Source organism: Sylvia atricapilla, chromosome 7 (genome assembly GCF_009819655.1).
Source record: "Sylvia atricapilla isolate bSylAtr1 chromosome 7, bSylAtr1.pri, whole genome shotgun sequence".
Taxonomy (NCBI): Eukaryota; Metazoa; Chordata; class Aves; order Passeriformes; family Sylviidae; genus Sylvia; species Sylvia atricapilla.
Genome location: NC_089146.1, coordinates 12,262,956 through 12,288,796, shown reverse-complemented (window position 1 = coordinate 12,288,796; position 25,841 = coordinate 12,262,956). Strand labels below are relative to the sequence as shown.

The window sequence follows — 25,841 nt, the reverse complement described above, 5'->3', positions numbered from 1 at the left end:
GTGTGGAGGTCTGGCTAACAGACTGCTGGAAGGAGCTCTTGTTTCAGGCACAGAGCTCACGGACTGTCCTAGTTCAAAGCCGTTCTCATTGGCAGTGCAGAAGTGTGTCAGCATTGTGGGTTTGAAAGTATGTGTTGAGCTGGGGAGTTCAGTTCACACTGAAAGCCAAAGCACGAAATTCTTGACCTGGGAAAACTTGAAATGGATTTAGCATGGAGTTGCAGGAAAAGTTACAGGACTGTGTTTGGTACTTTCCAGTGATATTAGTCTGCCCTCTAGTTGTGGAAAACCACCATGTTGCTGACTTGGGGTTTAGTTCAGGCATTTCTGCCTTTTCTTCACGTAGTTGTTATTTTAGGTAGTGATAATTATGTTCTCCAGTGTAAATGGCTGCTGGAGCTAGTTTTCTGGGTGCCACAAAGGCAGTTAGATGATACCAGCTGACAACTGAGAAGAAAGTTTTATTGTGCTTGAGGGGAAAGAAAGGCTGAGTAGATCGAGTCCGAGAAGGCTTTACTGATTTGATAGTGTTGTAGAGTTTGGAAATGTCTAAGTTCATTTGTTACTTTAAAATTTGGTTTCAGACAAAAGTATGCAGCATGTTGCTTCTCCTTTTCTAGAGAAACAAAAACCTATAACGCATGCTTGTGCTATTTTGAAGTGCTGTACCACTGACAGCAGATCAGAACTTTCCATGATAGGTTCCTGTGATGGCAGCAGTCCAGTTATCACCATGAGTAAAGAATCTGAAATTTGGCCACAGTAGATGAGCATTAATATATGAAACCTATTGCCTCACTTAGCAGAGACTGAAATCTCTTCTTGTCCACTTCTTGGATTATGCTGGCATAACCATCTTTATTATTCTCTTTTTTAGACAGTTCCTAAATTAGACAACCAGACAGGATTAAAGCATCTGCAGAATTTCTGCAATGGTATATGTAACATCAAGGAGAACTTACATTTTAGTTGGGAATAGTCCACATTTTCACTAAATACCACTTAATCAGGAAATGAAGGGAGATATTGAAAATGTTACTTAACACCTATTTTGTTGCACGAATGTCTGTACAATGAACATAAAAGTTTGGCTGGCAGATTTGATTTGGCCAATTTCTGTCCAGTTAAACATCAGAAATGAGATGTGTAGTACTTGGGGATGTGAGAGGAGGTCACTGCAAAATGGATCTGTAACATTTTGCACTGAATGACAGCTTTTACAGTGGAATAGTGAATATGCTTTGTTAAATCTTTTTTCCCTTTCTGTTTTTTAGTGTAACATTAGCAATATTCTACCATATAAAGAACAGGTGAGTGAACTCTTCCTTTGCTGGAATATGACCTTCTTTTTAGCCAGGGATATAAAATCATAGAATCATTAAGACTGGGGAAAAAACTTAAGATCACAGAGTCAAATATGGTCTTGGTCACTTCAGTGACAGCTGGGGAAACTCAAAGGAAGTGAAAAATCTGGCACTTCATGCTGTATCTGTTTTCTCTTTATACCCTCTCTTGAGCAGCTGTGGAAGGGTCAGTATGCACCCATCCAATGGCACATGAAACTCCAAAACAGGGAGAGAGGAAAACACAATTAACTCACCACAAATCAGCCCTTGGACTTTGTTTAGCTTTTCCTGAATACAGAGGTACAGATTAGTTTTGATGGGTGAAGGAACACTCTGTCCATGTACAAATCATTCTTGTCATTACAGCAAGTTCCAACATATGCTTCTGAATTACAGCTGACTTTTTGAAGTAAATGCTATTAATGAATTTTATCTAGTTTCACATTTTGAGGGAGAACTTCAGTAAGCATAATACAAGAACATGGAAAGCTATTCATTGTTTAGCATCTTAAATATTTAATTGTAAGGACTCATCATCAAATGCTCTGCAAAAATACGAGTTAGCTCCATACCATATTCTAGGAAAAGCTTAACAATAATATATGTCTCTTGATCCTCTTTAATGAACATTGACTTTTATTAGAGCATAGCATTACCAACTAACTCTTATTGCTAAACCAGATACTTTTGTTTTGTAGAGATTCTGACAGATCATTGGATATTTTTGATGAAAAATCTCATCCTCTCACAGTAAGTGTAATTTTTTTATCCCCTGACTGTGTATCAATAGCATCTTGATTTATATGGTATAAGTCATAAAAATGTATTAGCACCAGGCCACAGTCAAACTGATCTTAAATTGCCTCTTTATATCTAATACAAAGGGCAAACAGAGACTTTTGAGATCAGCTAGATCATTAACAGAGCTCAGTCTTTCTGAATGTTAGAAACTATGTTTGATTTTCATGCTTTGACTCTAGAAACAAGCATGTGCCCAATTCTTTTGTATTCCATGTCTGAAGTTTCTTGTCTGTCTCTTTTCTTCCCCCCCCCGCCCCTGCCCTTTAATACTGCTTTATTAGAAGTTTTTCCTGTTTCTTTAGAAAGACATGGTTAGTAGGTGTGTGCCTAACCTTTTAAATGACTGCAGATAGGAGAATATAGTACATGAAGCATCACACAAAGTAGGTAACAGTGAGTTTGGACTTCAGGAAACAGTAAAGGCAATATAAAGCAAATAAGCTTAAGACTGCCTGCAGTAACAGCAAGGAGCATTCAGTGTGATTTTAACGTGACTTGTCCTGGTACACCTTATTAGACACTTGAAGATGCAAAACCCCATAGTACAGGGAAGCTCAAGAGTGGAGCGTGTGTTTTTCACATCCGGTTTGTGCTCTCCTATCCTAATGCCTGTCCTGCAGAAACACTTCCTTTGTTTTTCATGTGAAATTAACTTAGCAAAGATTGAGTGGCTTTAAAATTGGAATTTGCTCTGGGACTTACCTGAGTGAATGCAGTACAACCTATTTCACAGATTTTGCTTGTTAACAAACCGATTTCAATAAACAAATTAATATTTATGTTTGAGTTTTATCCCTAAATATGACCCATTGTGCTAGGAATTGTACAATACAATATAAACAAATACAACCCTTTACTCAATTAAAAAAAAAAAGAACTTCAGGACAAGAGCGATATTAGCCAAGATTTCTTGTATTAACTGTAGCATTTCAGAGCAAAAAGTGTGGATCAAAACTATTCTAAATGCCTGAATCTGTTGTTTCGCATTCAAAATTATTTATGTAAGACTCCATCAGACAATTTCTTTATTTAACAACCTGACATCCTTTGATCCTTTCAGATAGCCTACCTCCTGTTTAATGAGAAGAAAGTCATTGTGTCCTCTGGGGAACACTTAAACGTCTCTTCTCTCTTACTGCAGCATACAGACAGAAATAGAGTTATGGCTGATTGTCACACTTCTAAGGGAAAGGCACACACAGCTTGTCAGTTTCTATAGCAATGGTGTTTTGCCTGGGTACCTAGTGTTCCTTCAGAAAGGTTAATTAGCAGGAAGAAATCTCTGAACACCTTGTCTTCTAAAGATGCAGTCACAAGGAGTCCACACCAGGCTCTGTTGACCCTAATGGGACCCTGTTACTGATACCATGGATTTAGTCACAAATACCAGTCTTGGTGCTTCCTTTCACAGTTCCAGTGTCTTGGTTTAAGACAATGTAAAAGGAGAATGCTCTGGAATAAGTGGCTCCCCTGTATAGGTTCAGCCAATCCCTGTCCACCAATAAGGAATGAGTGCAAGTAGATGTAAGTGAAAAAATAAGTTTACTAACAAAACGAGCAACAGGCAAAAGCTAACAGTAAATAACTGCTACATACCCAACTGCTGAATCTCACCACCCTGTGGGAACAAGGAGAGACCCAAAATGCCAGAAATACTCTTCCCAAGATGAGAAAGCCACTAACTACAGTCTCTCTGAGACCAGGAAAAAAACCCACTAAAAAGAGAACCAAAAAGGGCAAAGCCTATGCTTAAGGCAAGACCAAGCAGCGAGCAAAACCAGGACTCCTCAGCAGCAGGGCCCAGCTGCCTTCCAGAGCCGAGTTTAAAAGCACCTGGCATAGCACCCACCCATCCCCAGCTTCCTGCAGCAGCATCCTAAAGGGACCATGACAGTTTTTGGGCAGAGCTAGATGGGGAATACAATACAACTTTGGGTTGCCTCAGGACATCCAGTCAGCAAAAACATACTGCCAGATGTGCTTTTGTACCATGTGTAGCACAGGAATGATGAGTGCTCCTGCTCCTGCTATTCCTAATGTTGCATATCCCCCTTGCAGAGATAACTTACCTCTGATGGTTAGTGGTGTATTAGAAGGCTGTGTGGGCAAAGTTAACTTACCTCTCTGCATTTTACTTGACAGTCTCCTCGGCTATTTTAAACTACGAAACCACAGGAAAATGCTGCTTTGCTTAACCTTACACCTGCTAACTTAGTATCAAGCAGGTATGCTCTTCTTAGCTGCTGTCCTGACCATTCTGTAGGTCTGACTTGGACTGTAGACAGAAATCTATTCAGTATCAGTCTTGCAGTACCAGTGTGCGGAGTTGGAGCTCTTGAAGTTTCATTCCTCCAGCAAAAGTGCTGAATATCAGAATGTATCTCAAACACTTACTTTTACAGGATTGCTTTCACAGACTGTTTATTTCTGAGCTTTTCTTATCCCCTGTGTTTCGAAACAGTTTAGTTAAATCTAGTTGTTCATTAGCTTTGTTGTCTTTCTGGAGTCTCTCAAGAATGAGTCCTATGAAGACAGTGTAAATTACCTTCTAGTTCTACCTGTGACAGAATTATTGCCACATGTTCTTCAGCACTTCCTCAGCTGGAAGAAGAATCTCAAGAAGTCTGTTAATTCTGCCTTTTGAGGGGCCATTGTTTCCCTGGTGTGTAATATACCTGTGATTTTCTTGCAGGGAAAAGCATTTCTTTTCACATCTCTTTCAGTCTGAAAAATGTTCCCTCGACAATAGTTAGCATCTGCAGTGATGATGGTAGTTCGTGCTCTTTCCTGTTGGCCCCACAGCTCAAACAAGTTTTCTGAAGAGAGATACCAGCTAAAGCTACTGTGTTTTGTTTGGAATGTTTGCAATATTGCAAGGCTGCTTCTTTCAGTGTATAATTCTGTTCTGCCTCTGTGACAGGAAATGAGTGTATACACCTCAGTGAGAAGAAAGAACCTGTTCTTTAGAGTCAGTGTTAAGTGAGACAGATTTTCAGTAACCCCAAGAACTCTCTTTCAGCGGGAAGAAGTCCCAGATGACTACTACAAGCATGACCCTGACCACAAGCACATCTACCGGTTTGTCCGGACGCTCTTCAGCGCCGCACAGCTGACAGCAGAGTGTGCAATAGTCACACTGGTAAGAGGTGCCCCAGGGCTGCAGCTCAGGCTTTTGGGGAGACCTTCCCCTCTCCTCTTTAACTGACATGTAAATAGTTAAGAGTATCTCATGAAACCCTGTTAATGAAGGCACAGTACAAGTGAGTTCAGTAGAGACTTCTAAGTGGTCACAGAAGTGATTAAATAAAAGGGCAATTTCCTTTTCTGTATATAAATATGTAATGCTTAATTACTTGTTTAATTACTTGTAAAACCCTGTTTGTTTCATAATACATAACTGGCTGAAGAATCTTGAGAAGAGCAGAACAGTGGGATGCTGTAAACAGTGGGGTGTGATGAGAACATACACAAAGATGTTTTTTATTTCAGCTATGTGGAGGGGAAGGTGTGAGTTTAGAGTTCATATTAACCAGAACAAGTAAAACTGCCTCAAGGGATCAAGAGTCAATCCTATAGGAACTCTAGGAGAGGATCTTTCTCATTTAAGTCCTTCAATCATTGCCACCTTTCTACCAAACGTTTTTTTTCTAATTAAGGCAAAGAGGCTATAACTTTTTTCCCCAGGTGACATGGAGGTACTTAGAATATAAGAACAATATTGAGATAATAATCTCATTACAATTTGTTGTTTGATTTCAGAAAGCATGATGGATTTAAAAATTTATCAGTGACAATGATTTTTTATTTATATATATGTGTGTGTGCATATATATATGAAAGGAAATTTATGTATATGAAAACCACAACAGGTATAATTGCTACTTTAGACTGTCTCTCAAACTGCACTTTGTTGCACACTAAACTTCAGTTTTCATTGTGTCTTTTTTCTGAAAAATGGCGTGAAAGGAGAACAGAACCATCACCAAAAGACAATATAGCAATTAAGCAAACTTAGCTTGGAGGACTCTCTTTAATAAGGAAATGAGTAATTAAAAGGCTGAATATTTAAGAGGTATTGAAACACTGAAAGTAGTTGGAGGTTTTTGCTTTTTCAGACAGGGAAGCAATTTTGACAGAACAAGATGACAGCTAACCCTGGACAAACTATGTGAAGTGTTTACAAAACATGGAGTTGGCTTTTAAAATTAATTTTACCACTAGATGGCCCTGTTTTTATAGGAACATCTTTAGACTATTTGAAGGCTACAAGCCAAGGACGGGAAGAAGGCATGGGGAGACCTCAGTGACAAAGATTACTCCCCCCTTATGCCTTAATAGATGGAACTTCCTTACCCACTAATTTATCTGGAGCTACATTAGAAACTTAGATTTAGATGAGAGAATAGAAAATTAAAAACAATTTATATTCAGATTTGAAAGTGCATATTACTTAGTACAATGGATCATTAAAGGAGTGTGAATAGTAGAGAACTTTCAAGGAAGAGATAGATTCAGCATCCTAGAGCTGGTTTGAGATCTCACAGGAGGAAAAGACCAAGGCACATCTTTGGAGTAGAGTATATCTCACTGCCTAAGCAGTTGGTGGTGGACATGAAGGGATTGAAGTCTGTTCTGTACAGGGTAAAACAAAAATAACACTAAAGGCCTTTCATTGTGGAAAGACAGCAATTAACACATCTTTGTCCCATCACTAGGGGTGGAAATGCAGGTTTTAGTACTTCCTGTTAAGCTACAAGTGCTGAACCTTAACCATGACAGGCTAATGTGATGTTGAGTGATTTGCTATCCAGGTAGGCCCTAATGAGAACCTGCCAGTGAAGTGTGACTTGGTGACAGAGCTGTAGCAGTGTCTCCCTGAAGGAGCAGTGCTCATTGCTCACAACTCACACCTCACTAGCTGTTGTGTACCCTGGTGGTCCAGCTCTTGTGGGATAATAAAAAATGGAACCTGTAACCCCAGAAAATTTTGTTTCTTAAGTGTGAGTAGTAATCACTGATACTTATGTTGACCCACTTAACAGTAATAGTCATACTGGACTGGCATATTTGCTGCTCAGCTCTGCTCCCAGCCTTAATTACACACAAACAATTGCAGGGTTTTGTTGTTTGGTTTTTTTCCTTCTTTCTATAGGTTTATTTGGAAAGGCTTTTAACCTATGCAGAGATTGACATATGCCCTAGTAACTGGAAGAGGATAGTCCTAGGAGCTATTCTGCTGGCTTCTAAAGTTTGGGATGATCAAGCTGTGTGGAATGTGGATTATTGCCAAATACTCAAGGACATTACTGTTGAGGACATGTAAGTTGCAAGGTTTGGGTAATCTACAGTGGTGGGGTTTTTGGTTTTTCTTTGTGTGTGATGCTTTAGCTTGTTTGTGGTTTTTTAAATAGCAATTTTTGTGATCATGATGAAAAAATATCTCTCTATTGCTATGATGTATATATAAGGTGTATATTTAGTGTCTGGCCTCAATTCTCCTTTTTACCTCAAGAAACTTTGGATAATTACCCTACTTTGAGACAAATCTGTAATAATAATTTTAATGACTTGTGTGAGACTTCGAAGTTAGTGACTTTACCTTCTTTATCTCAGTGATGAGCCATGGAACAAAACTGTCCAATTTCTAGTCTTATCAAAAAGGTTTTTAGAAGGGGGAAAAAAAAAAGTGAACTAAATTTGTACCATGCCTTTTCTGTTTTAGAATTTGAAGAATTGCAAGGTGAACCATAACTTGTGACTTTCATGTGTGCTTGTGTATCCAGTTAAGGCCTAAACATCTCAAGGTCTGAACTCCAGTGCTGCTGCTGGCAGCTGTTTGTGTGGGTAGCTATGGTTGCCTGTGTTACACAGAGCTATTGCTACAGCTTTTCCTCCCTGGGTAGGTTCTCACATGTGCCTCCAGTGCTGGAAACAAAGTCCTCAGTCTTACTACTGCTTGTTTTTGTAAGGCTGTTCCTTAGATGTATTTTTGTCTTAGATGTCAATTTCAGTTTTTCAGAATTTTTGAATCTGCTGTCTTTTTTTGGCTGCACTCAGCTTTAAGCCAGATTCTGCAGTATGGGAAGATATTCATCCTCATGCTATGGGCTGGAGGTGTGTTTATGTAGATTGTAGTTGGCCCGTTAGGTTTTCTGTTAAATTCCTCCTCACAAAGTTCTATTTCAGAGCTTTGAAACATCAACATTTTTGTTTTAATTCTATTTGCCAGCTTGTTCTCCTTTTTCTCTTGTTATCACAGGTAGAAAAGTCCAGCTTAAAACACCAGGCTTTCTGGCCTTGCTTTCATGGCATGCTTTGTGTGTGTTGGAGTTCAATCACAGTGCTGTGCCCTGAGCATGTGTCCACGCCTATGCAGTGACAGCAGTCTTAGCACAGGAGCAGACTGAGCTGGCAGAGCTCTGCACTGGGAGGCTGCCTGTGTCATGGGGCAGTGTTCTTGCCCCAAGCTCTCTTCCCTGGATTCAGCCCAAACTAATGTTTAAAATACAGTAATTATTAACTTGGGACTCTCTAGGAAGAGGGATATCTAGTTTTCTTCCTTTTAGGTGGGGGGCTGTATTTCTAAAAATGAGGGAGTTTTCTGCACCAAACATTTTTATTATTCAAATGATTTCACATCTCAAACAGCAACCACTGTTACTTGTTTTATACATACCCCTTGCCTGGGAGTTCTTTGTCTCAAAATGCAGGACTGTGCCAGCCCTGCTTTCGGGAAAGCATAATTAGTGATTTTATACAATGTGCATCTTCACTCAGCCTGGCCCTGAGTGCTCCTCTATCTGAGGAACGTACTTGAAGTGTTGCTGCAGATAATTCTGAGATGGCTGAAGTGGGGTCAGCCAAGCCAGGAGTGCTGGAGTGTACATCTTGCTCTTTTTGATGTCTCTTCTTCTAGCCCTATTTGGGACAAATCAAATTGATAGCACTGAAAATATCAGTAACAAGCAGGATATTTATGCTCCATTGCCGATGCTGGGTCTCCTGAAATTGTCAGTACTTGTATTTTCAAAGCAGTGGTAGTGGTAAGGAAAATAGATGGAATTTAGGCATATTTTTTTCCTCCAATTTGAGGATGGGATTTTTGTAATCCCATCTCATCTGAGATGGTCTGGACCTTTGAATTTAGGTATGGGCAGACACTGTACTGCTCCCTTCCCGATAGTGGCACAGGATGTTCATCCCGGGCACTGCACCTGGGCAGACTTCACCACTCCTTGGCTGGATAACATCACCATTATAGGGGCCTTGGAAAAAAATGGTTTTAAGCTTACAAGTCTACTTGCAATTCATGGTTGGTACTATAGTTATTGTCAGTTTTAGTAGTTGCAGTATTTTTTAAACCAGTCATTTGATAGTGAGTATTCCAAATACAAGAGTTAGTGAGAGAAAATAATTGGCAAAGGATTTCAGTCGCAGTTGGATTCTGATGTTGGAGATGGCTGGTGATGCTGCCGAAAAACCCACCCAAAATCCCAGCGGCTCCCCAGCTAAAGACTGCTTGGCAGGACTCAGCCAGGTATGGCTCCCTGGGTGGGCCATTCCTGTGCAGGAACAGCCTATCTATAAGAACTGGTGGCAAGTTTTGTTTGTGAACTCTATTCTAGATACAGAGACCCAAGAGAATTCAATCTCAGTAATCTGACAGATACTCTTATTGAACCAGTGCAAGCCAAGCACAGGGGCTGCACCACTCTGGAACTGGCAAAAGGTATTATATCTGGTTTAGTTCACCCAGTTTGCAAATCTGTGTGTGTGTGTGCTTACAAGCCAGGCACCCCTTGTGAAGGCAGCACAGGGGCACCTCCTGCCCACCAAAGTCTGGCTGGCAGTGCCCCCAGCAGCTTTGTTAGGGCAGGAGCTGGGAGCTCTCAGGTTCTGGAGGGATACAAGATTCAGGCCTGGCTACTGCCACATGTGATCATTTGTGAGCCTTTGCCTCATTGTACTCAACATAGCTGAAGTGTTCATCTTAGCTTTTCTGTCACAAGCCCTTTTCTATTTGACCAAGGCAAAGGTGGGGTTTTTTAATGAAAAACGTTTTTCTTTTGGGTTTTGGGAGATAGATTGTTTTGTTTTGTTTTACTTATTTCTGATGGGGGAAAAATGAAAGGAAATTCAGTTGGCATTTGGAAGTCATCCTTTGTCAGAACTTGCTAGCTTTGATGAGACCAAATCTATAATTGCTGAAAAATTAACAGTACAGCTGCTAATCTTGCCATCATTGTTTGTAAGGGGACACATGCTGTTCATTCTTTAGGCTACATATATTTGTAAAAAAGGCACAGAAAAAACATGGGCATTATCCTTTCCCAGGTTTTAAACCACTCTTAATAGACTTGTTAATCCAATGAAGAATTGTATTTTTACAGAATTAAAATGTATTAGCCTAGTGAATACAAAAGGGGCAGTGAAGAGCATTTACTCACAGGGTAAATCAAGCTCTGATCAGCTGATCATCAAAACATTATCTGATTTACATTTCTATAGGCTTATGACCATATGAACAGGAAATTAATTTTGGCACTAGGTTCAATGATACTCAAGTCTGCTATGCTAGAAAGAAGCACAAAGCTGCTATTCATATTGAGACCCACCACCCAATACAGGACAATATGGATGATTCCTTGATTTATTTGCCCCTACACTGATAGGTAAAGCATCCATTTTAAAAGCTCTCAAAAAAGCAGTAACAACCTTGGCACTGACTTGGTGTAACTCACCTTCTGGTGTATTCACAGTTGGCCTATACAGCTGCTAAATTCTGTTGGAACAGATCTGCTGCCTGTAGGAACTGTTAAGTTGTCGTTGAACTGCTCAGTTTGGGTACCACCAATTTCTTTCTAGATTAATTTGTAAAACATTGTTTTTCCTCTGTGGAATATCTCTGCTTTAGCTGAAACCACATTACAGTAGCTGAAGCAGTTTATTTCATGTCATGGCACTCTCCACACTTTCCTCCAAGTATTCTGCCCGGTGAAAACAGACAAGAGAGTAAAAACTGGACAGTGCCCTTTGACATAGTACTTTGTTATCCTGCCTAATGCTATTGAGGAGAAAATTCCTTCTCCCACCTAATGCTGCTTATTTATTTATTTATTGGAGATGAATCCATGTTGCTTCAAGAGGCTTTTTTCTGTGAGATAATAGCAGCAGCTCTTCATAGATCCATTTGTTGCCGTGGTGATCTGCCTACTCCTTTTGTTAGTCCGCCTCTACTTCAATAAACCCCCTTCCTGTTATCAGCCTGGTGAAAATGTCTGCAAGTTCTTCAGAGCTAATAAACAGCATACATCATTCCTTTCATCTGATCACTATAGTGTGGGGCCGTATGAGAGTGAGAATGGCGCATGAATTGTACAGCTGCACTAATGGAACTCCGAAGAATGAACCTCCCGGCTCAGCCGAGCGAGTGCACGACAGGGCACTGCCTTCCGAGCCGAGCCGGAGGTGCCAGGACTCAAAAGCTGCACCTTGTTTGGAGCACCAGGGAATGACCTGTCTCTCGAAACTAATAATGCAGAGCTCTCGGTGACCTGTTTCAAAGCTGCTGGGTTTAAAACAAGCTTGAGGTCTCTTCAGTGTTTTCAGCCAGCTAAAACAATCTTTTTTCTCCTTTGTCTCCTGTCCCTTACGCCTCCTAGGAACGAGATGGAAAGACACTTCTTGGAGCTACTGCAGTTTAATATCAATGTTCCTGCCAGTGTTTACGCCAAATACTACTTTGATCTTCGCTCCCTAGCAGATGACAATAACCTGAGCTTTCTGCTGGAGCCTCTCAGTAAAGAGAGAGCACAGAAGCTGGAGGTAAATGGTCTGAGAGTGGCTGATTAGGGAACTCCTCTGTCTTGGATGAGTAGTAAGAGCATCTGTTGCTAGTCATGTTAAGTGGCAGTTAGAAAAACTAAAAAGCTTTTAAATTAGTGTATTACAGGGTAATTTAACCCCTTTATAAATACAGTTGGCACTTCTAAAACCATGCCTAGGTTAAGCTAGAATTCTGAGGAAAGGAAGGGTTTTGGAAGAGATTACAAAAGTCTAGCAGATAGCAAAATAAAATGGATATTATTTTGGAACCATAGTTCAGCTAGCCTACTTAAAATTGAAAGGATTAGTGTCATATGTAATGGATTGTCTGTCCCTCCCTAGTCACAGTCTGTATTCCAAGCACCTAGAGACAGTCACACTCAGACCCATCTAAATACTACCAGCTGAAGGTTTCCCACTGCCTCCCACTGCACAGCTGCTTTTAGATTTAGAGGGAGCACTCTTAATGCTCTCACGGTTTGATAAACAGTTTGTCTGAGGGCAGCTGCAGAAATAAGTTGTGGCTTCTCACCTTTCCAGAGAAATGTTGCCTGAAGATAAACTTTCAGAATAGCCTCTTCTTGGGAATCCTTCAGAATGCCCAGAGGAGTGTAAATGCAGATTACTGTCCCCTTCTGCTCCATGGAAAAGGCTGCCCTTGTGGGAAGGCCCTGCAGCCTTCTTGGTGTGAAGGCTCATGTTAAAAAGCTTTAACTTTTGCAGAGTCAGTCTTCCTAGTTGCTGGAGATACGTACGACATCTTGAAAATACACAATTACCTGGGTTCCCAGGGAAATTTCTTGTTGGATCAATGCAACCTTTCATCTGTCCAGGTTTAATTGATGACTCTGCATGTTGTTTTGTTGACCTTTCAACAAAAGCATTACCACAGGCCCTGTGTACACTGATACCATGGTCCCTTTCAGAGAGGGGTGTGCTGCGGATTCTTGGCTTATATTGTTCCGTCGTCCACCCCCAATAATTCTGCCAAGGACTAGGGATTTTATTTTGTCCCATAAGTACCTGAATTTCAGGACCAAGTGTGATCCCTCCTGGTCCTTTGGAATGATAAGTATGATACGCCTATGAATTCCTGTATTTAAAGTTAAGCAGTGCAGCTCTTCTGCTTTGTCTCACCCTTGTTACTTGCACTTTAAGCTAACACTGTCACTAATTGTAAATGTGGTTGTAGGGCAGTTCATAGTCCACAGGAAATTGTTTACTGAACTGCTCAGTGCCAGGGCATAAGTGGATGATTTACAGATTGTGAGCCTGTTTTGTTTCTTCTTTCTTAATATTTGGGGGCTTGGCATTTAAAACCAGAGTAATTTTCAGTATTGTATGTAATTTGCTATCATGCACTTACTAATGCATGTACATTGGACATTTTGGGGTTTAATTCTAAAATGTGATAAATATTTAGACTATTTGGTAAAATTTTTAATTCTACCTTTTGGTTAGAAGCACATAAACAGCTGATAGGAGCGTGTATAAAGGAGTGAATTAGTGAATTCCAGAAACTGAAAACTGATTTACACCATATGGGCAACTGGGGCTAAATATGTCAACACAGGTTGCTGTGTGATTGATGTGCTAGCATTAAAGCAGGATGGAGAGTCTGTCTGGTCTTGCACCAGGAGCTCATACCGCCAGTGTCTCAAAGAATGCCACTCTTGAGCCAAATGCATGCCTCCAGAAGGTCGGCAGAAATAAATGTAAATAATTATTTTAAAATACACTTAGAACTTTATTCATGCTCAGAGTGCTTTTCACCTTTTGAACTTGCAGAACACTGGGCTGTGCTGAATGGCTGCTGCCTTAAAGGGAAGGTGTAGGCTTGTAGCTGATCACAGGACTCTGAAAGTTCATCTGGTGATAGGTGGTAAATTATTAATGGAAGTAAATGTTCAGGGCTGAAATTCAGTTCGACTTTTTTATTACAAGTATCCTTATTAATTTGCATTGATAATGCCTGAAAGCTCCAATCAGAAACAGGCCTTGCAGGGGAGGAGACACAGCATTTTTTTTACAATTGTGTTATTAGGATTTAAATAATTAGGGTTGTTACTAGAACAGCCAGATAAAGCAGGGCAGAGGCAAGCCAATAAATGGATGAAAAAGCAATTCAACACTAGATTGTCTACACATGCTAGTATTTAATTGCCATAATAAAGTACCATGGCTGCCCTCCCTTCTCAGATCATGGGCGTGATCCTGGTAAGAAAGAATATGTTGGGAGTGAGAGGGCGTAGAGAAGGTAAAGGCAAACCAGACACCCTAGTAGAAATCCATTTGCTTGCCCTGAGAGGCCAAGGGTAAGATGTCCAAGGGAGTGCAGAAACCTTTTCAGTTTGAACCTGTTCTCTCAAAGAAATGCCTGTGTGAGTTTCAACACTGTTAAAATAAATTTTTTTGCTGCCATGGGCACCAGACCCAGCTACTGGGGGTGATTTTCAATATAACTTCCACAAACTCAAGTCTGAAATGGATCCAAGTTTTTCATTAGATAGTGAGACTAGAAATTAAAAAAAATACTTGCATATGGAAACTATTCACCTTTTTTAGGTCTGCCTTTCTGAGGGCTAGGGTTCATGTTGCCCTGGGGACAGACCCCATTACTATTTTCCCTCCTGAGTAGTCCTTATTTATTGTCATTCTGGGTAAAAGCCAGGAGTGTCACTGCTGCAGAGCACCTGTGCTGCTGGTATTGCTCTTGTAAAACCTGCCTTGGAATATTCCAGCTTCCCTAATGCGCACTTTTCACTTTGTGTCTGTCTGTGGTGCCCAGGCAATCTCCCGGCTGTGTGAAGACAAATACAAAGACTTGTCAAAAGCTGCTATGAGACGATCGTTCAGTGCTGATAACTTAGTTGGTATCCGCCGTTCTAATGCCATCCTCTCCTGAGGAGAGAGCAAGGTGCAGCACCAGGAACCAGCATCCACAGCAAGCGGAGGAATCCACCACTCCATGCACACAGGCCAGCGGTGATGGTGTCTTCCAGCGAGAGGAAGCGAGGAGAGTCCATCAGCCAAGGGAGCCCAGAGCTTGAGGAACATACTTGGTGCAAAAGACAAGGCCTTTGTCAAATCAACTCTCTCCTCCTCCTAATGTATCCAGAGGTGCAAAAACAAACTTATCTCCTTCTCTCCCCCACAGATGTTTGCTTACTATGTAGGCCTATAGCTGTGAACTCTTGAGGTTTTTAATAATAAGTAGTTTTAAATTTTAGAGTTTAAACACTAACCACATGACTATAGTTACTATGTTCTTCCCTCTTCTCCTCTGTCATCCAGAGTCTCACTGCATTTGTATTTCAGGTCAATGCAGTGTTAACAAAAACAACACATGGGACTCTTAAAGTATAAAGCCGCTCTGGAGCTGAAAACAGTAGCATAGACACGTGTTGATGGCTTTTCCCTGGTTTGGCTACTAAAAGCTGCTATTATTGGTGATGTGTTCATACCAAGAAGCTGCCCAGCAGGAAGGAATTCCATCTCTGCACCCACAACTTCACTCCAGTAAAGATTGTCAAAAGACTTTGAATGTTTTGACTGGGGGCAGAGATATGGTTTTATGTATTGTTAAAATGTATAGGGTCCATGCTGCATTTCTTGTGAATTATGGTGCTTCTCTCATTTTCTAATACTTATATTGCTCTGGAAGAGATGTAATCTGTGTATTTTTCTGAGGCATTGAATGAAAAAGTTGGTCTGGAAACATCATCACCATCCCAAACAGTGTAGCAATCCAGTGGTGAATGGCGTGTGTGCAACACTGCTTCTCTGAGTTCTACTGCAGATCTCTTGTGCTGTATACAGTGAGCTCCTAAAGCTGACATTGTGCATCCATCTGGCTCTCCCTGGGTTTCAGTTTCCTGGGAGGAAGTTACATTCATAATGAGACAATAATGAGTTTGAGAATCCTGGACTACCTGTCAAGGTAGATGGAAAAATACTGTGTTCATCTGAGAATTATCAAAAAGCTTTCTATAAACCTTTTTTTCCCCCAAACTGAATTTTATCTTGTGCAACCGCTCTAGAGGCTTGGGGTTTGCTCTTTCTAAGATTTTGAAACAGAGCTTACTTTCAAGCTCTGAAACTGAACTCTAAACAGGATAAGTATTATTAGACTCTTCCTGTTACAAGTCTTTGTAGTATTTTCCCTTCTTGGATCCAAATAGATTCTAGGCAGTGTCCTAGGAGCAGATCTCCCTCTGAATGACACGGGTTTTGTGCACTTCCTCTTACAGCCAAGGCCCAGAAACTTACACTGAACAACAAGTCCATCTGCCTTTGGGAGTGGGGCTGTGTGAGTGCCATCAGCAGTGTGGCTGCACTCAGCTGTTCAAATGATGCATACAGCCTTTTGCAGTATGCAAACGTGCCAGCCCCTGGCTCCCAAACCCACGGAACTTGGCACTTCAGGTATTGATCACAATTCAATATTGAAAATAACACTACATCTTCAGGTGGTTTTCCTTTCTCATGTTTGTATTAAAAGAAAAGCTAATAAACTCTATTTTAATTAAAGGTGAAGGGTGTGTTCTGTACAGCTACAGGAATCCACTGCCCCTCAAAAAAGGAAAAAAAAACCACAAGACCCAGAAACCCCAGTGGTGTGTGTGTGTTAAGGCCTCTCCATTCCCCACACCAGGCTCTCACCTTCATTTGGTCCCCATGGGCTGGCAATGTCTGGCAGCAAGCAGCAGAGTCCTGGGGGGATGCAGCCCTACATGGCTGCCCAGATCTTCCCACATGGTCTTTGGGTTTAGAACTTGACCTGGGCTGCTCAAATAAACCATTCACTGACAGTTTCTTTGCACCTTATTGGTCTTTTAAGTAGGGCCAGTCTCTGGAGGCAATTTGATGGTTTTCAAGTCCTCCCTTGAGGAGCACTAAATTGGAAGGTACAAGTGACCAGCTCCTGGACTGACTTGTGACCTAATTTCTAACGAGCTTTACTTCCCTCAGCACCACCAGGTGCTGTGTGGGATGGGCCTGGTGCACTCTGCTGTGGGGCTGCTCCAAAAGCAGCCACTCACTGTGAGCTGCTCAGCAGAGACTGGGAGCACTCCTTTCTTTCTTGCCAGATGAGATGGAGACTCTTCCTGCTGATCTGGATGGCAGGTGAACGACATCTCAAGCTGATGATGGCTGCTTCTGCAATACATCCTGCAGGAGACAGCTGCTATGAACCTCGTTTTGCTTTGAATATTACCTGGTTTTAGTTTTACTGTAGCCCAGAGCACATCATCAATGGGATTTTGATCTGTTCAGCAGATACTAAGCAGGCCTGAACTCCAACTCGGCTTCTTAAGAGGGAAAAAATAGCAATTCCATTTACCATTCTGGTACTCCTAAAAGAGTTAAATTCTGGAAAACACAGCTAGCGTATTTCTTAGCTAAACAATAACATGTAAACCATAAAGCTCCCTTTTGAGGTGCTGGGCAGTAATAGTGTTTCAGAAGGGAATTTGCATTTCGGTGGTTCTGCTGGACAATGAACTGTGAAGGGGAAATACCCTCCAATTTGCACTATTCTATATGCTGGCAACACTTTTCTCAAAGAGACAGAAGAAAAATTACAATCATGGTCAGAATACTGGAATTACAGAGACTGTCACCTACCTCTGCTCCCAGGGAAGAGCAACTGCCTATAGGATCAATGTACCTTGTTTTTCTTAATCCAACAGCTGAATAATATTTAATCTATGTTGAGGAGATCTGCTTTCAGTTCCAGGGTAGCACTCCCCATTTGGCAGTAAATGCTGTTTGCAGAGACAACAGCTGTGTTACGGCCCAGCAACAGTGATGTGAGCTATAGCAGGAGCAGTGTGTGTTAGCAGTCAGCAGGGGCAGGAGGCCACGGAGGTGCTTGTGGGCTCCAGGATGCCCTTGGGCTCCAGCAGCCCCTTCCCTTTGTGTACAGGGACTGTGTATTCTGTTTCCAAGGGAATTTTACGAGAACTACTTCAGTTTGGGTTTGGCAGTTAAGAGGACAGGCACTTGAGGGATGGAATAAATGTCAAGACCACTGCTCCTGGATAAGAGTATAGGTGTCAAGCATACCCTGAGCAAGCAGAATTGGACAGAAGGGCCATTGAGGCAAGAGCTTGCACAGGAGGTTGGCAAGAGTGCTCAGGGCAGGGTGAGCCACTCCATTCAGAGCTCAGCACTGGGCAGGCAGCCCCCATCCTGTCCTGGGATTTCCCATAGTGCAGGACAATGACCTAGAACAGTTACCTGGAAAAACTATCCTTGCACCAGTTAAGCTGTTTTCCAACTCAGAGTGAATTTCAGGGTGCTGCCAAAGTGACTGTAGTTGCCCTTACCAACACCCACCCCTCAATGGACTGGCAAAAGAGCACTTAAATAGCAGAGCATGGGCCTGTTTGTCTTAGGATTGGGAAAGTCTCAGGCCGCCTTCACAGACAAGGCATTTTCTAGGTGAAATAACCACTTTGGCTTCTGATCTATTATATTAAAACCTATTTGAAGAGTGACACGGTCCCCATGCCATCAGACACTGTCATTCCCCACACCACCCCGCCTGAACTTGTGCTGCACTTGCACCGTTCAGCCCCAGGGAAGCCGGTGACCGCCTCGAGGGTGGCTGAAGTTGACCAAGTGGAACGTGGAGAGCGCAGGAGCACGAGCATTGGGCCAGCTGTGCAGAGCACGTGTGTGCTCACGGGGACGGAATCCTGCAGTTGATTCATCACTGCCTTCAGGAAAGGCCCTTCCCTCGCTCAGAAACGGTGGCTTGAGGTAGGCGGTGGATGGCAGTGCTGCCAAACTCCTGTTTACTGAGGAGCTGAGGACACATCAGCTTCCTGGCAGCCAAGAATGACAAGAAGGCTGCCAGCAAGGTGCTGGAGTTACTTCCGGGAGCAGGCAGTGAGTGTCCACAGCTCCTTGAGAAGAACCTGTTGCTGAAATGGTTCATGTCCCCTCCACACCCCAGAACTGCTGCCCTTCAAGCAACAGGATCAGCTCCAGTGGTGTGTTTTGTCTGTACTTGAGCATGGTGGAGGCAGATCCCTGCAGAATCAGGTGAGTCAGGCTGTGGGACTGTCAGGTTTATCACTGGGTGCTGGAATGCTGTTTCCAGGTAAGAGATCCTATCTGGTGGGACCTGGTGTGTGCCTACACACCTAACTAGATAGCAGAGTCCTGCACCATTAGTCACCACCGAGCCAGCCTTAACCCCTTGCTGTCCCTCCCCAAGCGCTCCTCGCATCAGGAGAGGTCGCACAGCAGATGGCAACACAGCCACCCGAATGGGCCGGCGTGCAGCAACCTGCTGGGTACGGAGCTGTCATCTGCTTGGCCTCAGGAGTATCAAAGGGCACCTCTTCAGGGCCTGATCTCGGCACAGGGCAAGGGACACGTACTGTGCAAACTGCAGAAAGCCAATAAAAGTTGATAGTTAACCTTCTTTTAGCAGCGAGGCGTGACCTTGGCCCGTCACGGAGAGCGCTGTCAGCGCGGTCACGGCCACAGCCGGCACGGCCGCCCCCGAGCACAGAACCCAGCTCGGGGCAGAGCCCGGCTGCACCACCCAGCCCGGGCACGCTGGCGCTGAGGGCACGGATGTGTGGCATCCTCTGTGCCAAGGGCAGCTCTGCGTGGGGTTTGTGCACATGGAACATGCTATTCCTGTGCCACACAATGTAGTTGCCTCACCCGTTCCCCACCATCCCCAGCACACGCCTCCCCCTGACAGGTAAGCTTTTAAGGCAATAAACACTCCAACAGAAGCAGAAGTAAAGAAAACAATACACACTATTTTTTTTTATCCTCATAAATAACTAATGTTCATACTTCTCTTTGAATAAAATTTCTTCAGCTTTTCACATAATATAGTACAGTTATTTAAGCAACATTGAACAGCATCGGTAACGGAGGAGGCAAAACCCAACACGTAAATGGCTACAGCAGACAGGGCACACGGCAACGGCTCCTTCCCCCCTCCTGCCACTTGTTGCTGAGAAGCCAGGCTCAAACACGAGTTGATTGTATTACCCTACCATCAGATCAAAGCTGAAAACGCTCTTGCATTTTTCAATAGGCAACGGTTTGTAGCTAATCTTGGATTTCTTTGCACAGTCAGTTGCACTTTGGAAAAAAACAAAAACAGCAAAATACTACCCTTGACATGGTTTTGTTCATTGTATTGCATGATGTATGTTTAGCTGTATCTACAAAAGGCACTATAGAGAGAGAGGAGTCCAGCAAGGTGCAGACTGAAGGAGGTTGGAATCATTTAATGCCCTGGATTACAGCACGAGACTACCCACAGTGTCTCTGCGCTGACCTGCCTCACTGCTGAGAACACACCTGTCCCTAACCTGTATCAAAGGTCACTACGGCTCTTGTATGTACAAATTAGGCTATAATACAACTATTTACAGTTTGTAACACAATATGGTGCAATTCTGTCCACAATTAAGCACTCCAAAATGCTGGAGGGGGTGAGCCCTATTGCAAGAGTGTGGATGGGTGCAGCTGAACAGCCCCTGGTGAGCCCTTCATCCTTGCACCTCTGTCTCCTCTATCCAGGACACCCCAGAGACACTCATGCAGTACCGTTATCCGGAGACGTGCCACTGGAGTGTTCCCTCACTTCCCAGGTTTTCATTTTAAAATGAGGTGGAAACCTTTTGACTGAAGTGGTCCACAGGTGTCAAGAACAACCTCAGATCCTTGCAGTCCTGCAGGAGCAAAGCCAGCAGTTGTTCTCCAGTGCTTGAGCAGCTGGGTCACAGTGCCATGTTTGAAGAAGGGCAAAAAGGACTCCAGGAATGGCTGGGTAGTTACATACATCACCACTGCTTAAGGCAGGAAAAAAACATTAAAACACAGGTGCTTTCACAAGTGGCCTGAAGCCAGAGGCAGCCAACCTCATCCTGTGCCACAGCTTGGAGCCCCTTGCCCTGGCTGCATTTAGTGACTTTGACAACAGAGCCCCTCACCATTATTCTGCTCACTGAAACCCAGCTGTCACCACTGCTTAATGCCAGGCAATGGTTCTGTCAGTGCTCAGCTGCTGTCTGAACCAGGGAAGTGAAAAAGGCCTGGGAAGCTGGAGGAAAAGAGATACGACCACTCTGCTAAGTTTTCCTCAACTAACTGCTCCTTCTCAAACCTGGTACTCTCTCTAGGAGAGGCACAGCTTTGAAAAAAGCAGCAACAATATTGAAGCTGACTGACTGCAAAACCCAGCTGCTGCTCCAGAGAGACAGCGTGCCGCCTGGCTGGGACATTGCCGTGCAGTCACTGCTCACTGCAGGGGTACAACCACCCTTTTAGGGCTGGTTGTGCCATGCTCAGCTGCTGTGCCACATGCCACAGCTGGCAGGCAGGACACAGGGCCTGCCTCCCTCGCCCCAGGTAATTCACATGGGACAGGGGAGGAGGAGGAACTCACCCTGCTGCAGAGGCGAGAGGCACGAGCAGCACCGACCCTTCCAAGGGCAGCCCAGGAGAGCCCCATTCCCAGTCCAGAGCCAGCAGTGCCAGGGCTCCTTGCAAACCCCGTGCTGGGCCGGCAGCCTCAGCACCCACACGGCCCCTTGTGCAGCCCCTCAGCTCCCCGGGCTGTGGCTCCATTGGCAGTGGAGCTGGCTGCCCATCGCAGAGCAAGGAGTCAGTGCAACCCAGCTGAGCCTCCCCGAGCCAGCTCCTGCCCGGTCCTGAGCCCCTGGCTGAAGGGGGCCAGATGTGCTTGCCCAGGGCAGAAGGGACCACCACAGACAGATGGGACCCTGCTCCCTGTGGCAGATGCTCTCCACGGCCCCTTCCTCCGGCACTGCCACCACGCGTGAAGCCCCCGGCCCGTCCTGCTCCAGCCCTCCTGCTCGGTGTGCTGCTGCCTGAGCAGGGCCGGTGGCTGCCTCACACCAGGGCCCCCAGCCTTCTCCTCCTCAATATGCAGCTGTGCCTGGTGGCCTGGGGGCACTGAGGGCAGTCTTCAGCTCTGCCCAGGGCACCCAGGGAAGCAGCACCCCCTGCCAGCTCTCCCTGACCGGCTCTCTGGGCTTTAGTGAGGGGCTCAGTGCCAGCCCTCACCTGGGGTGGGGGCCACCAACTGCCCTGTCTGCTACAGCTCTGCCTTTCACTCCAGCACCAGCAAGACCTGCCCAGAGGCTTGCTGTGGGACACAAATCAGTGCTTGAGGGCTACTGCCACCTTACTGGCCCACAGGCAGCAGCATCCCAGGTTGCCAGCCAGGATGTGGGATCCTAAATGGGGCATACATGGCAGTGCCAGGCTCCAGGCCTCCCTGTCCCTCTGCCCCCACACAGCTGGCAGCACCTCCCCCTGCCCTGCCCGGGGCTGCAGCTGCTTCATGCCCGTGGTCCCAGACAGCACCACCATGGTGGGGCTGAAGATGCCAGGGGTGGCCCAGCCGTCACCCCCTCTTCTGTGGCCCAGGGTCTTCGCAACCCTCTTCTCCCTGTGGCTGGGGTCACCGAGGCTCCCTCTGGTCACACATGGGACAGTGGGACCTGCTTGTGGTAGGAGGCCATACTGGGCAGTACCGTCCTGCCCACCAGCGCCGGGCTGGCCTCACCGTACACAGAGGCGCCCGCAGGCTTCCTGGCCCGGCAGCAGCGGGTGCTGAAGCGCCTCCAGGACTCGAGTGTCTTGCCAGACCAGATCCAAACGCCAGAGGTGATCCCCACCACAAGGCACATGAAGTACTTGAGCATGAAGACAGCATAGTCGGGCTTGGGGCGGTGAGGGTCCCCTGGGCAGGAGCAGTTCTGTGCCTGCTCCCAGGCCTCCCGGTTGTGCTGCTCGTAGATGTAGCAGGCAATGACAATGGTGGCAGGCACAGTGTAAAGCACGGTGAAGATGCCGATGCGGATCATCAGCTTCTCCAGCTTGTCAGTTTTGGTGCCGCCCTGCTTGATCACGCTGCGGATGCGAAACAGCGAGACGAAGCCAGCGAGCAGGAAGAGGCTGCCGGTGAAGAGATAAACCACTAGTGGTGCCAGCACAAAGCCACGCAGATTCTCCAGGCTCTGGTTGCCCACATAGCAAACCCCGGCCACTGGGTCACCGTCCACAGAGCTCAGTGCCAGTACAGCGATGGATTTGGCACTGGGGATAAGCCAGGCAGCCAGGTGGAAGTACTGCGAGTAGCTAGCGATGGCCTCATTGCCCCACTTCATGCCAGCCGCCAGGAACCAAGTGAGGGACAGGATGACCCACCAGATGGAGCTGGCCATGCCAAAGAAGTAGAGGAGAAGGAAAACCACGGTGCAGAGAGCAGGGCCTGTGGTCTCGTAATGGATGTGGTGGTGCTCCGGGTTGCAAGCCACATTGGCATGCCCTGCCACCAGGCGCACAATGTAGCCCATGGAGACGAAGAGGTAGCAGGCAGACAGGAAGATGATGGGGCGCTCGGGGTACTTGAAGCGCTCCATGTCAATGAGAAAGGTGGCCACGGTGGTTGAGGTGGAGAGGAAGCAGAGGATGGACCAGAGGCCGATCCAGAAGGTAGCGAAGGTCTTCTCATCCTGGGTAAAGTAGGGCTGGTAGCACGGGATGGCACAGTTGAGCACCTTCCCTGTCCTGATGCGGTTGTACAGCGGGTGGGACTCCTTGGAGATGGGGACCAGGGGCGCTTTGCACTTGCAAGTCTGACCACAGTCCAGCCCTGAGAGGCGCTGCCCATCGAGTGGCGTCAGGTTTTTGGCCATGTCCTTGGCAGGGCGCGTGGGCTTCCCAAAGAAAGGCGGCAGGGTGGTGGCTTCCGTGTGGTTGTATCCCATGCAAAGCACCTCGGTGTCCCCCAGCACCGGCAGTCTGTCGCAGCTCATCCTCTCTGGCCAGGCAAAGCCGTACTGCTGCATGATGGGCGAGCAGCCGGCTTTGGCCCGCTCGCAGACGGAGCGGCAGGGGGGCAGCGGCTTCGTGTAGTCGGACAGGCAGATGGGGGTGTACATGCTGCAGAGGAAGAAGCGCAGGTCCGGGGAGCACTGGATCTCCACCAGCGGCCAGAACTGGTGCACCTCCAGCCCGGCCTCGTCCTGCGTGTCGTGGTTGAACTGGTTGGGCATGTAGGTGAGGTTGTAGCCGATGCCCTTGCACATCGGCACCGTGATCTCCTGGCACACCAGCGCCTTGGAGGCGGCGCGCCCCGCCGCCGGCAGCCCCAGCAGCAGCGGCAGCCCCAGCAGCGGCAGCCCCAGCAGCAGCGGCACCGGCAGCCCCCGGCCGCCCATCGCCGCCGCGCGTCCTACCGCCGCCGCATGTCCTGGGCACCTGCCGCCTCCGCTCCGGGAGCGGGGCCCCGCCGGGAGCGAGAGCGGGATCCGGACCGCCGCCGCCGCCGCCGCCACCTGCGCTCTGGGGCGGGCGGGCGCCCCCGCTCCGCGCCGCGCCCTGGCCCCGCCCCGGCCCCGCCCCCGCCATGGCCCCGCCCCCGGGGCTCCCCGCGGCCCCGCCCCCGCCGTGGCCCCGCCCCCCGGGGCTCCCCGCGGCCGCCCCCGCGCCGGGCACCGAGCCCCGAGCCCCGCGCTGCGTGTCCCCGTCCGCCGGCGCTCGGGGTCCTGCCGCGGCCCCGGGGCAGGCGGCGAAGTGAGCACATGACGGTGCTGCCAAACCGCTGCTGCTCCACATCTGTGCATCCCACTCCCCTCTTACCCGCCGGGCCCCTCCCGAGACCTGGGACCCCCCGCCCCCGCAGTGCCGCCCGGCTTCCTCGGCACGGCGCGGAGAGCCGAGCGGCTGGAGGAGAGCAGGCGGTGCCCGCGGCGCTGCCGCCGCTTCGCCCCTTCCTCCTCGGGCCCTTCAGCCCCTCTTCGCGGGAAGGGCCCGGGGCCTCGCCCGCCGTCAGGGGATTAACGAGGCGGAAGGACAAACGAGGCGAAACCCTGGATAGGAGAAGGGAAGACGTGAAAGGGTCCTGGCCGGATTTGCCTTGCTCCGGCCATGGCACATCAGCCCCGGTACAAGGCGCCCTGTAGCATCTACCGGCGCTGCCCGCGCCCAACCTGCCCGGCGGGGCAGCGCTCCCGACCCCCGGAACGCTGAACCTCGGCCGCAAGGGAAACCGCTCCTGCCCGGGTGCAGGCAGCGGCGCTACCACATTTCTGCCCGGATTCCGGTGGCCATCCGCCCTGGCAGCCCCCTTCTCCCCTCCCAGGCGGGTGGCCGGCGCTGGAGCGCAGCGCGAACCGACGAGACCGCACCGGGGAAGAGGGCTCTGCCCAGCGCCCTGGGACCGCAGGCTCCTGCCAGGGCCACCGAGCTGGTCTCGCTCAGCTGCCAGGAATTCCAGTCCTCCAGTCCATGCATTCGTAAACACCGAAATTGCCAGCCTGATTTTCAAGCGCTTCCCTGAAGCCCACTAAATGTTCGGGGCACACAGGCGATCAGACCTGCTTCAGAAGCCAGATTCGGGGTCACAGACTGCAGCTGCTATGGCACAAGGCTGCTCCCAAGCCCTTACACAGGAGCTACTCACTCCACCTCAGTGGATGCAGAGGGAAGGGCAATTTGGACCAGAGCACACTTGCATCCAGCCCTGGATCTAACTAGTTAAGACATACCCACAGCACATCACAGGCAGCTTGCATTCAAGGCCTGGTGCCGGGGAACACCAGCACCCAAAATACCCCTAATTGCACCCAGAGCTGGCAAAGCAAAGACTCAAAGCATGGCTTAGCTCCTGCTTTCCTCCCAGAAGTAAAACCTGGCTTGTTTATTGCTCTGAGACCAGTGGCTGATGTACCCACAGGCAGAGCACTGACTGCTGGTGACCAAAGTCATTGGGGATTTTAAGGCCGGAGACCGCACAACCACCCCTGAGATCCACATTCACCCAGCCTAGGCATGCATATTACTTGGCACTGT

At 46.8% G+C, this 25,841-nt stretch overlaps 2 protein-coding genes across 2 annotated transcripts in view; one reads left to right on the top strand and one right to left on the bottom strand.

The window, feature by feature from the left end:
* The window catches only part of CCNYL1 (cyclin Y like 1), a 33,080-nt gene extending 16,578 nt beyond the window's left edge, over positions 1-16,502 (top strand). Inside the window, exons 5-10 of the mRNA XM_066322631.1 lie at positions 1,275-1,310; positions 2,045-2,096; positions 5,167-5,286; positions 7,300-7,466; positions 11,810-11,972; positions 14,761-16,502. Of these exons, the coding sequence (XP_066178728.1) occupies positions 1,275-1,310; positions 2,045-2,096; positions 5,167-5,286; positions 7,300-7,466; positions 11,810-11,972; positions 14,761-14,877 (655 nt within the window). The 3' untranslated portion in view covers positions 14,878-16,502. The remainder of the gene's footprint in view (positions 1-1,274; positions 1,311-2,044; positions 2,097-5,166; positions 5,287-7,299; positions 7,467-11,809; positions 11,973-14,760) is intronic.
* A 3,237-nt stretch (positions 16,503-19,739) lies between these two features.
* Positions 19,740-24,208, bottom strand: FZD5 (frizzled class receptor 5). Its single transcript, XM_066322630.1, has one exon. It carries the CDS (start codon positions 24,206-24,208, stop codon positions 22,463-22,465), a length of 1,746 nt encoding a protein of 581 aa, XP_066178727.1. The 3' UTR covers positions 19,740-22,462.
* Between the last annotated feature and the right edge of the window lie 1,633 nt (positions 24,209-25,841).

What these genes read in the sequence shown, in the direction of transcription:
- FZD5 (XM_066322630.1), bottom strand. Translation starts at nt 24,208, where the DNA reads ATGGGCGGCCGGGGGCTGCCGGTGCCGCTGCTGCTGGGGCTGCCGCTG.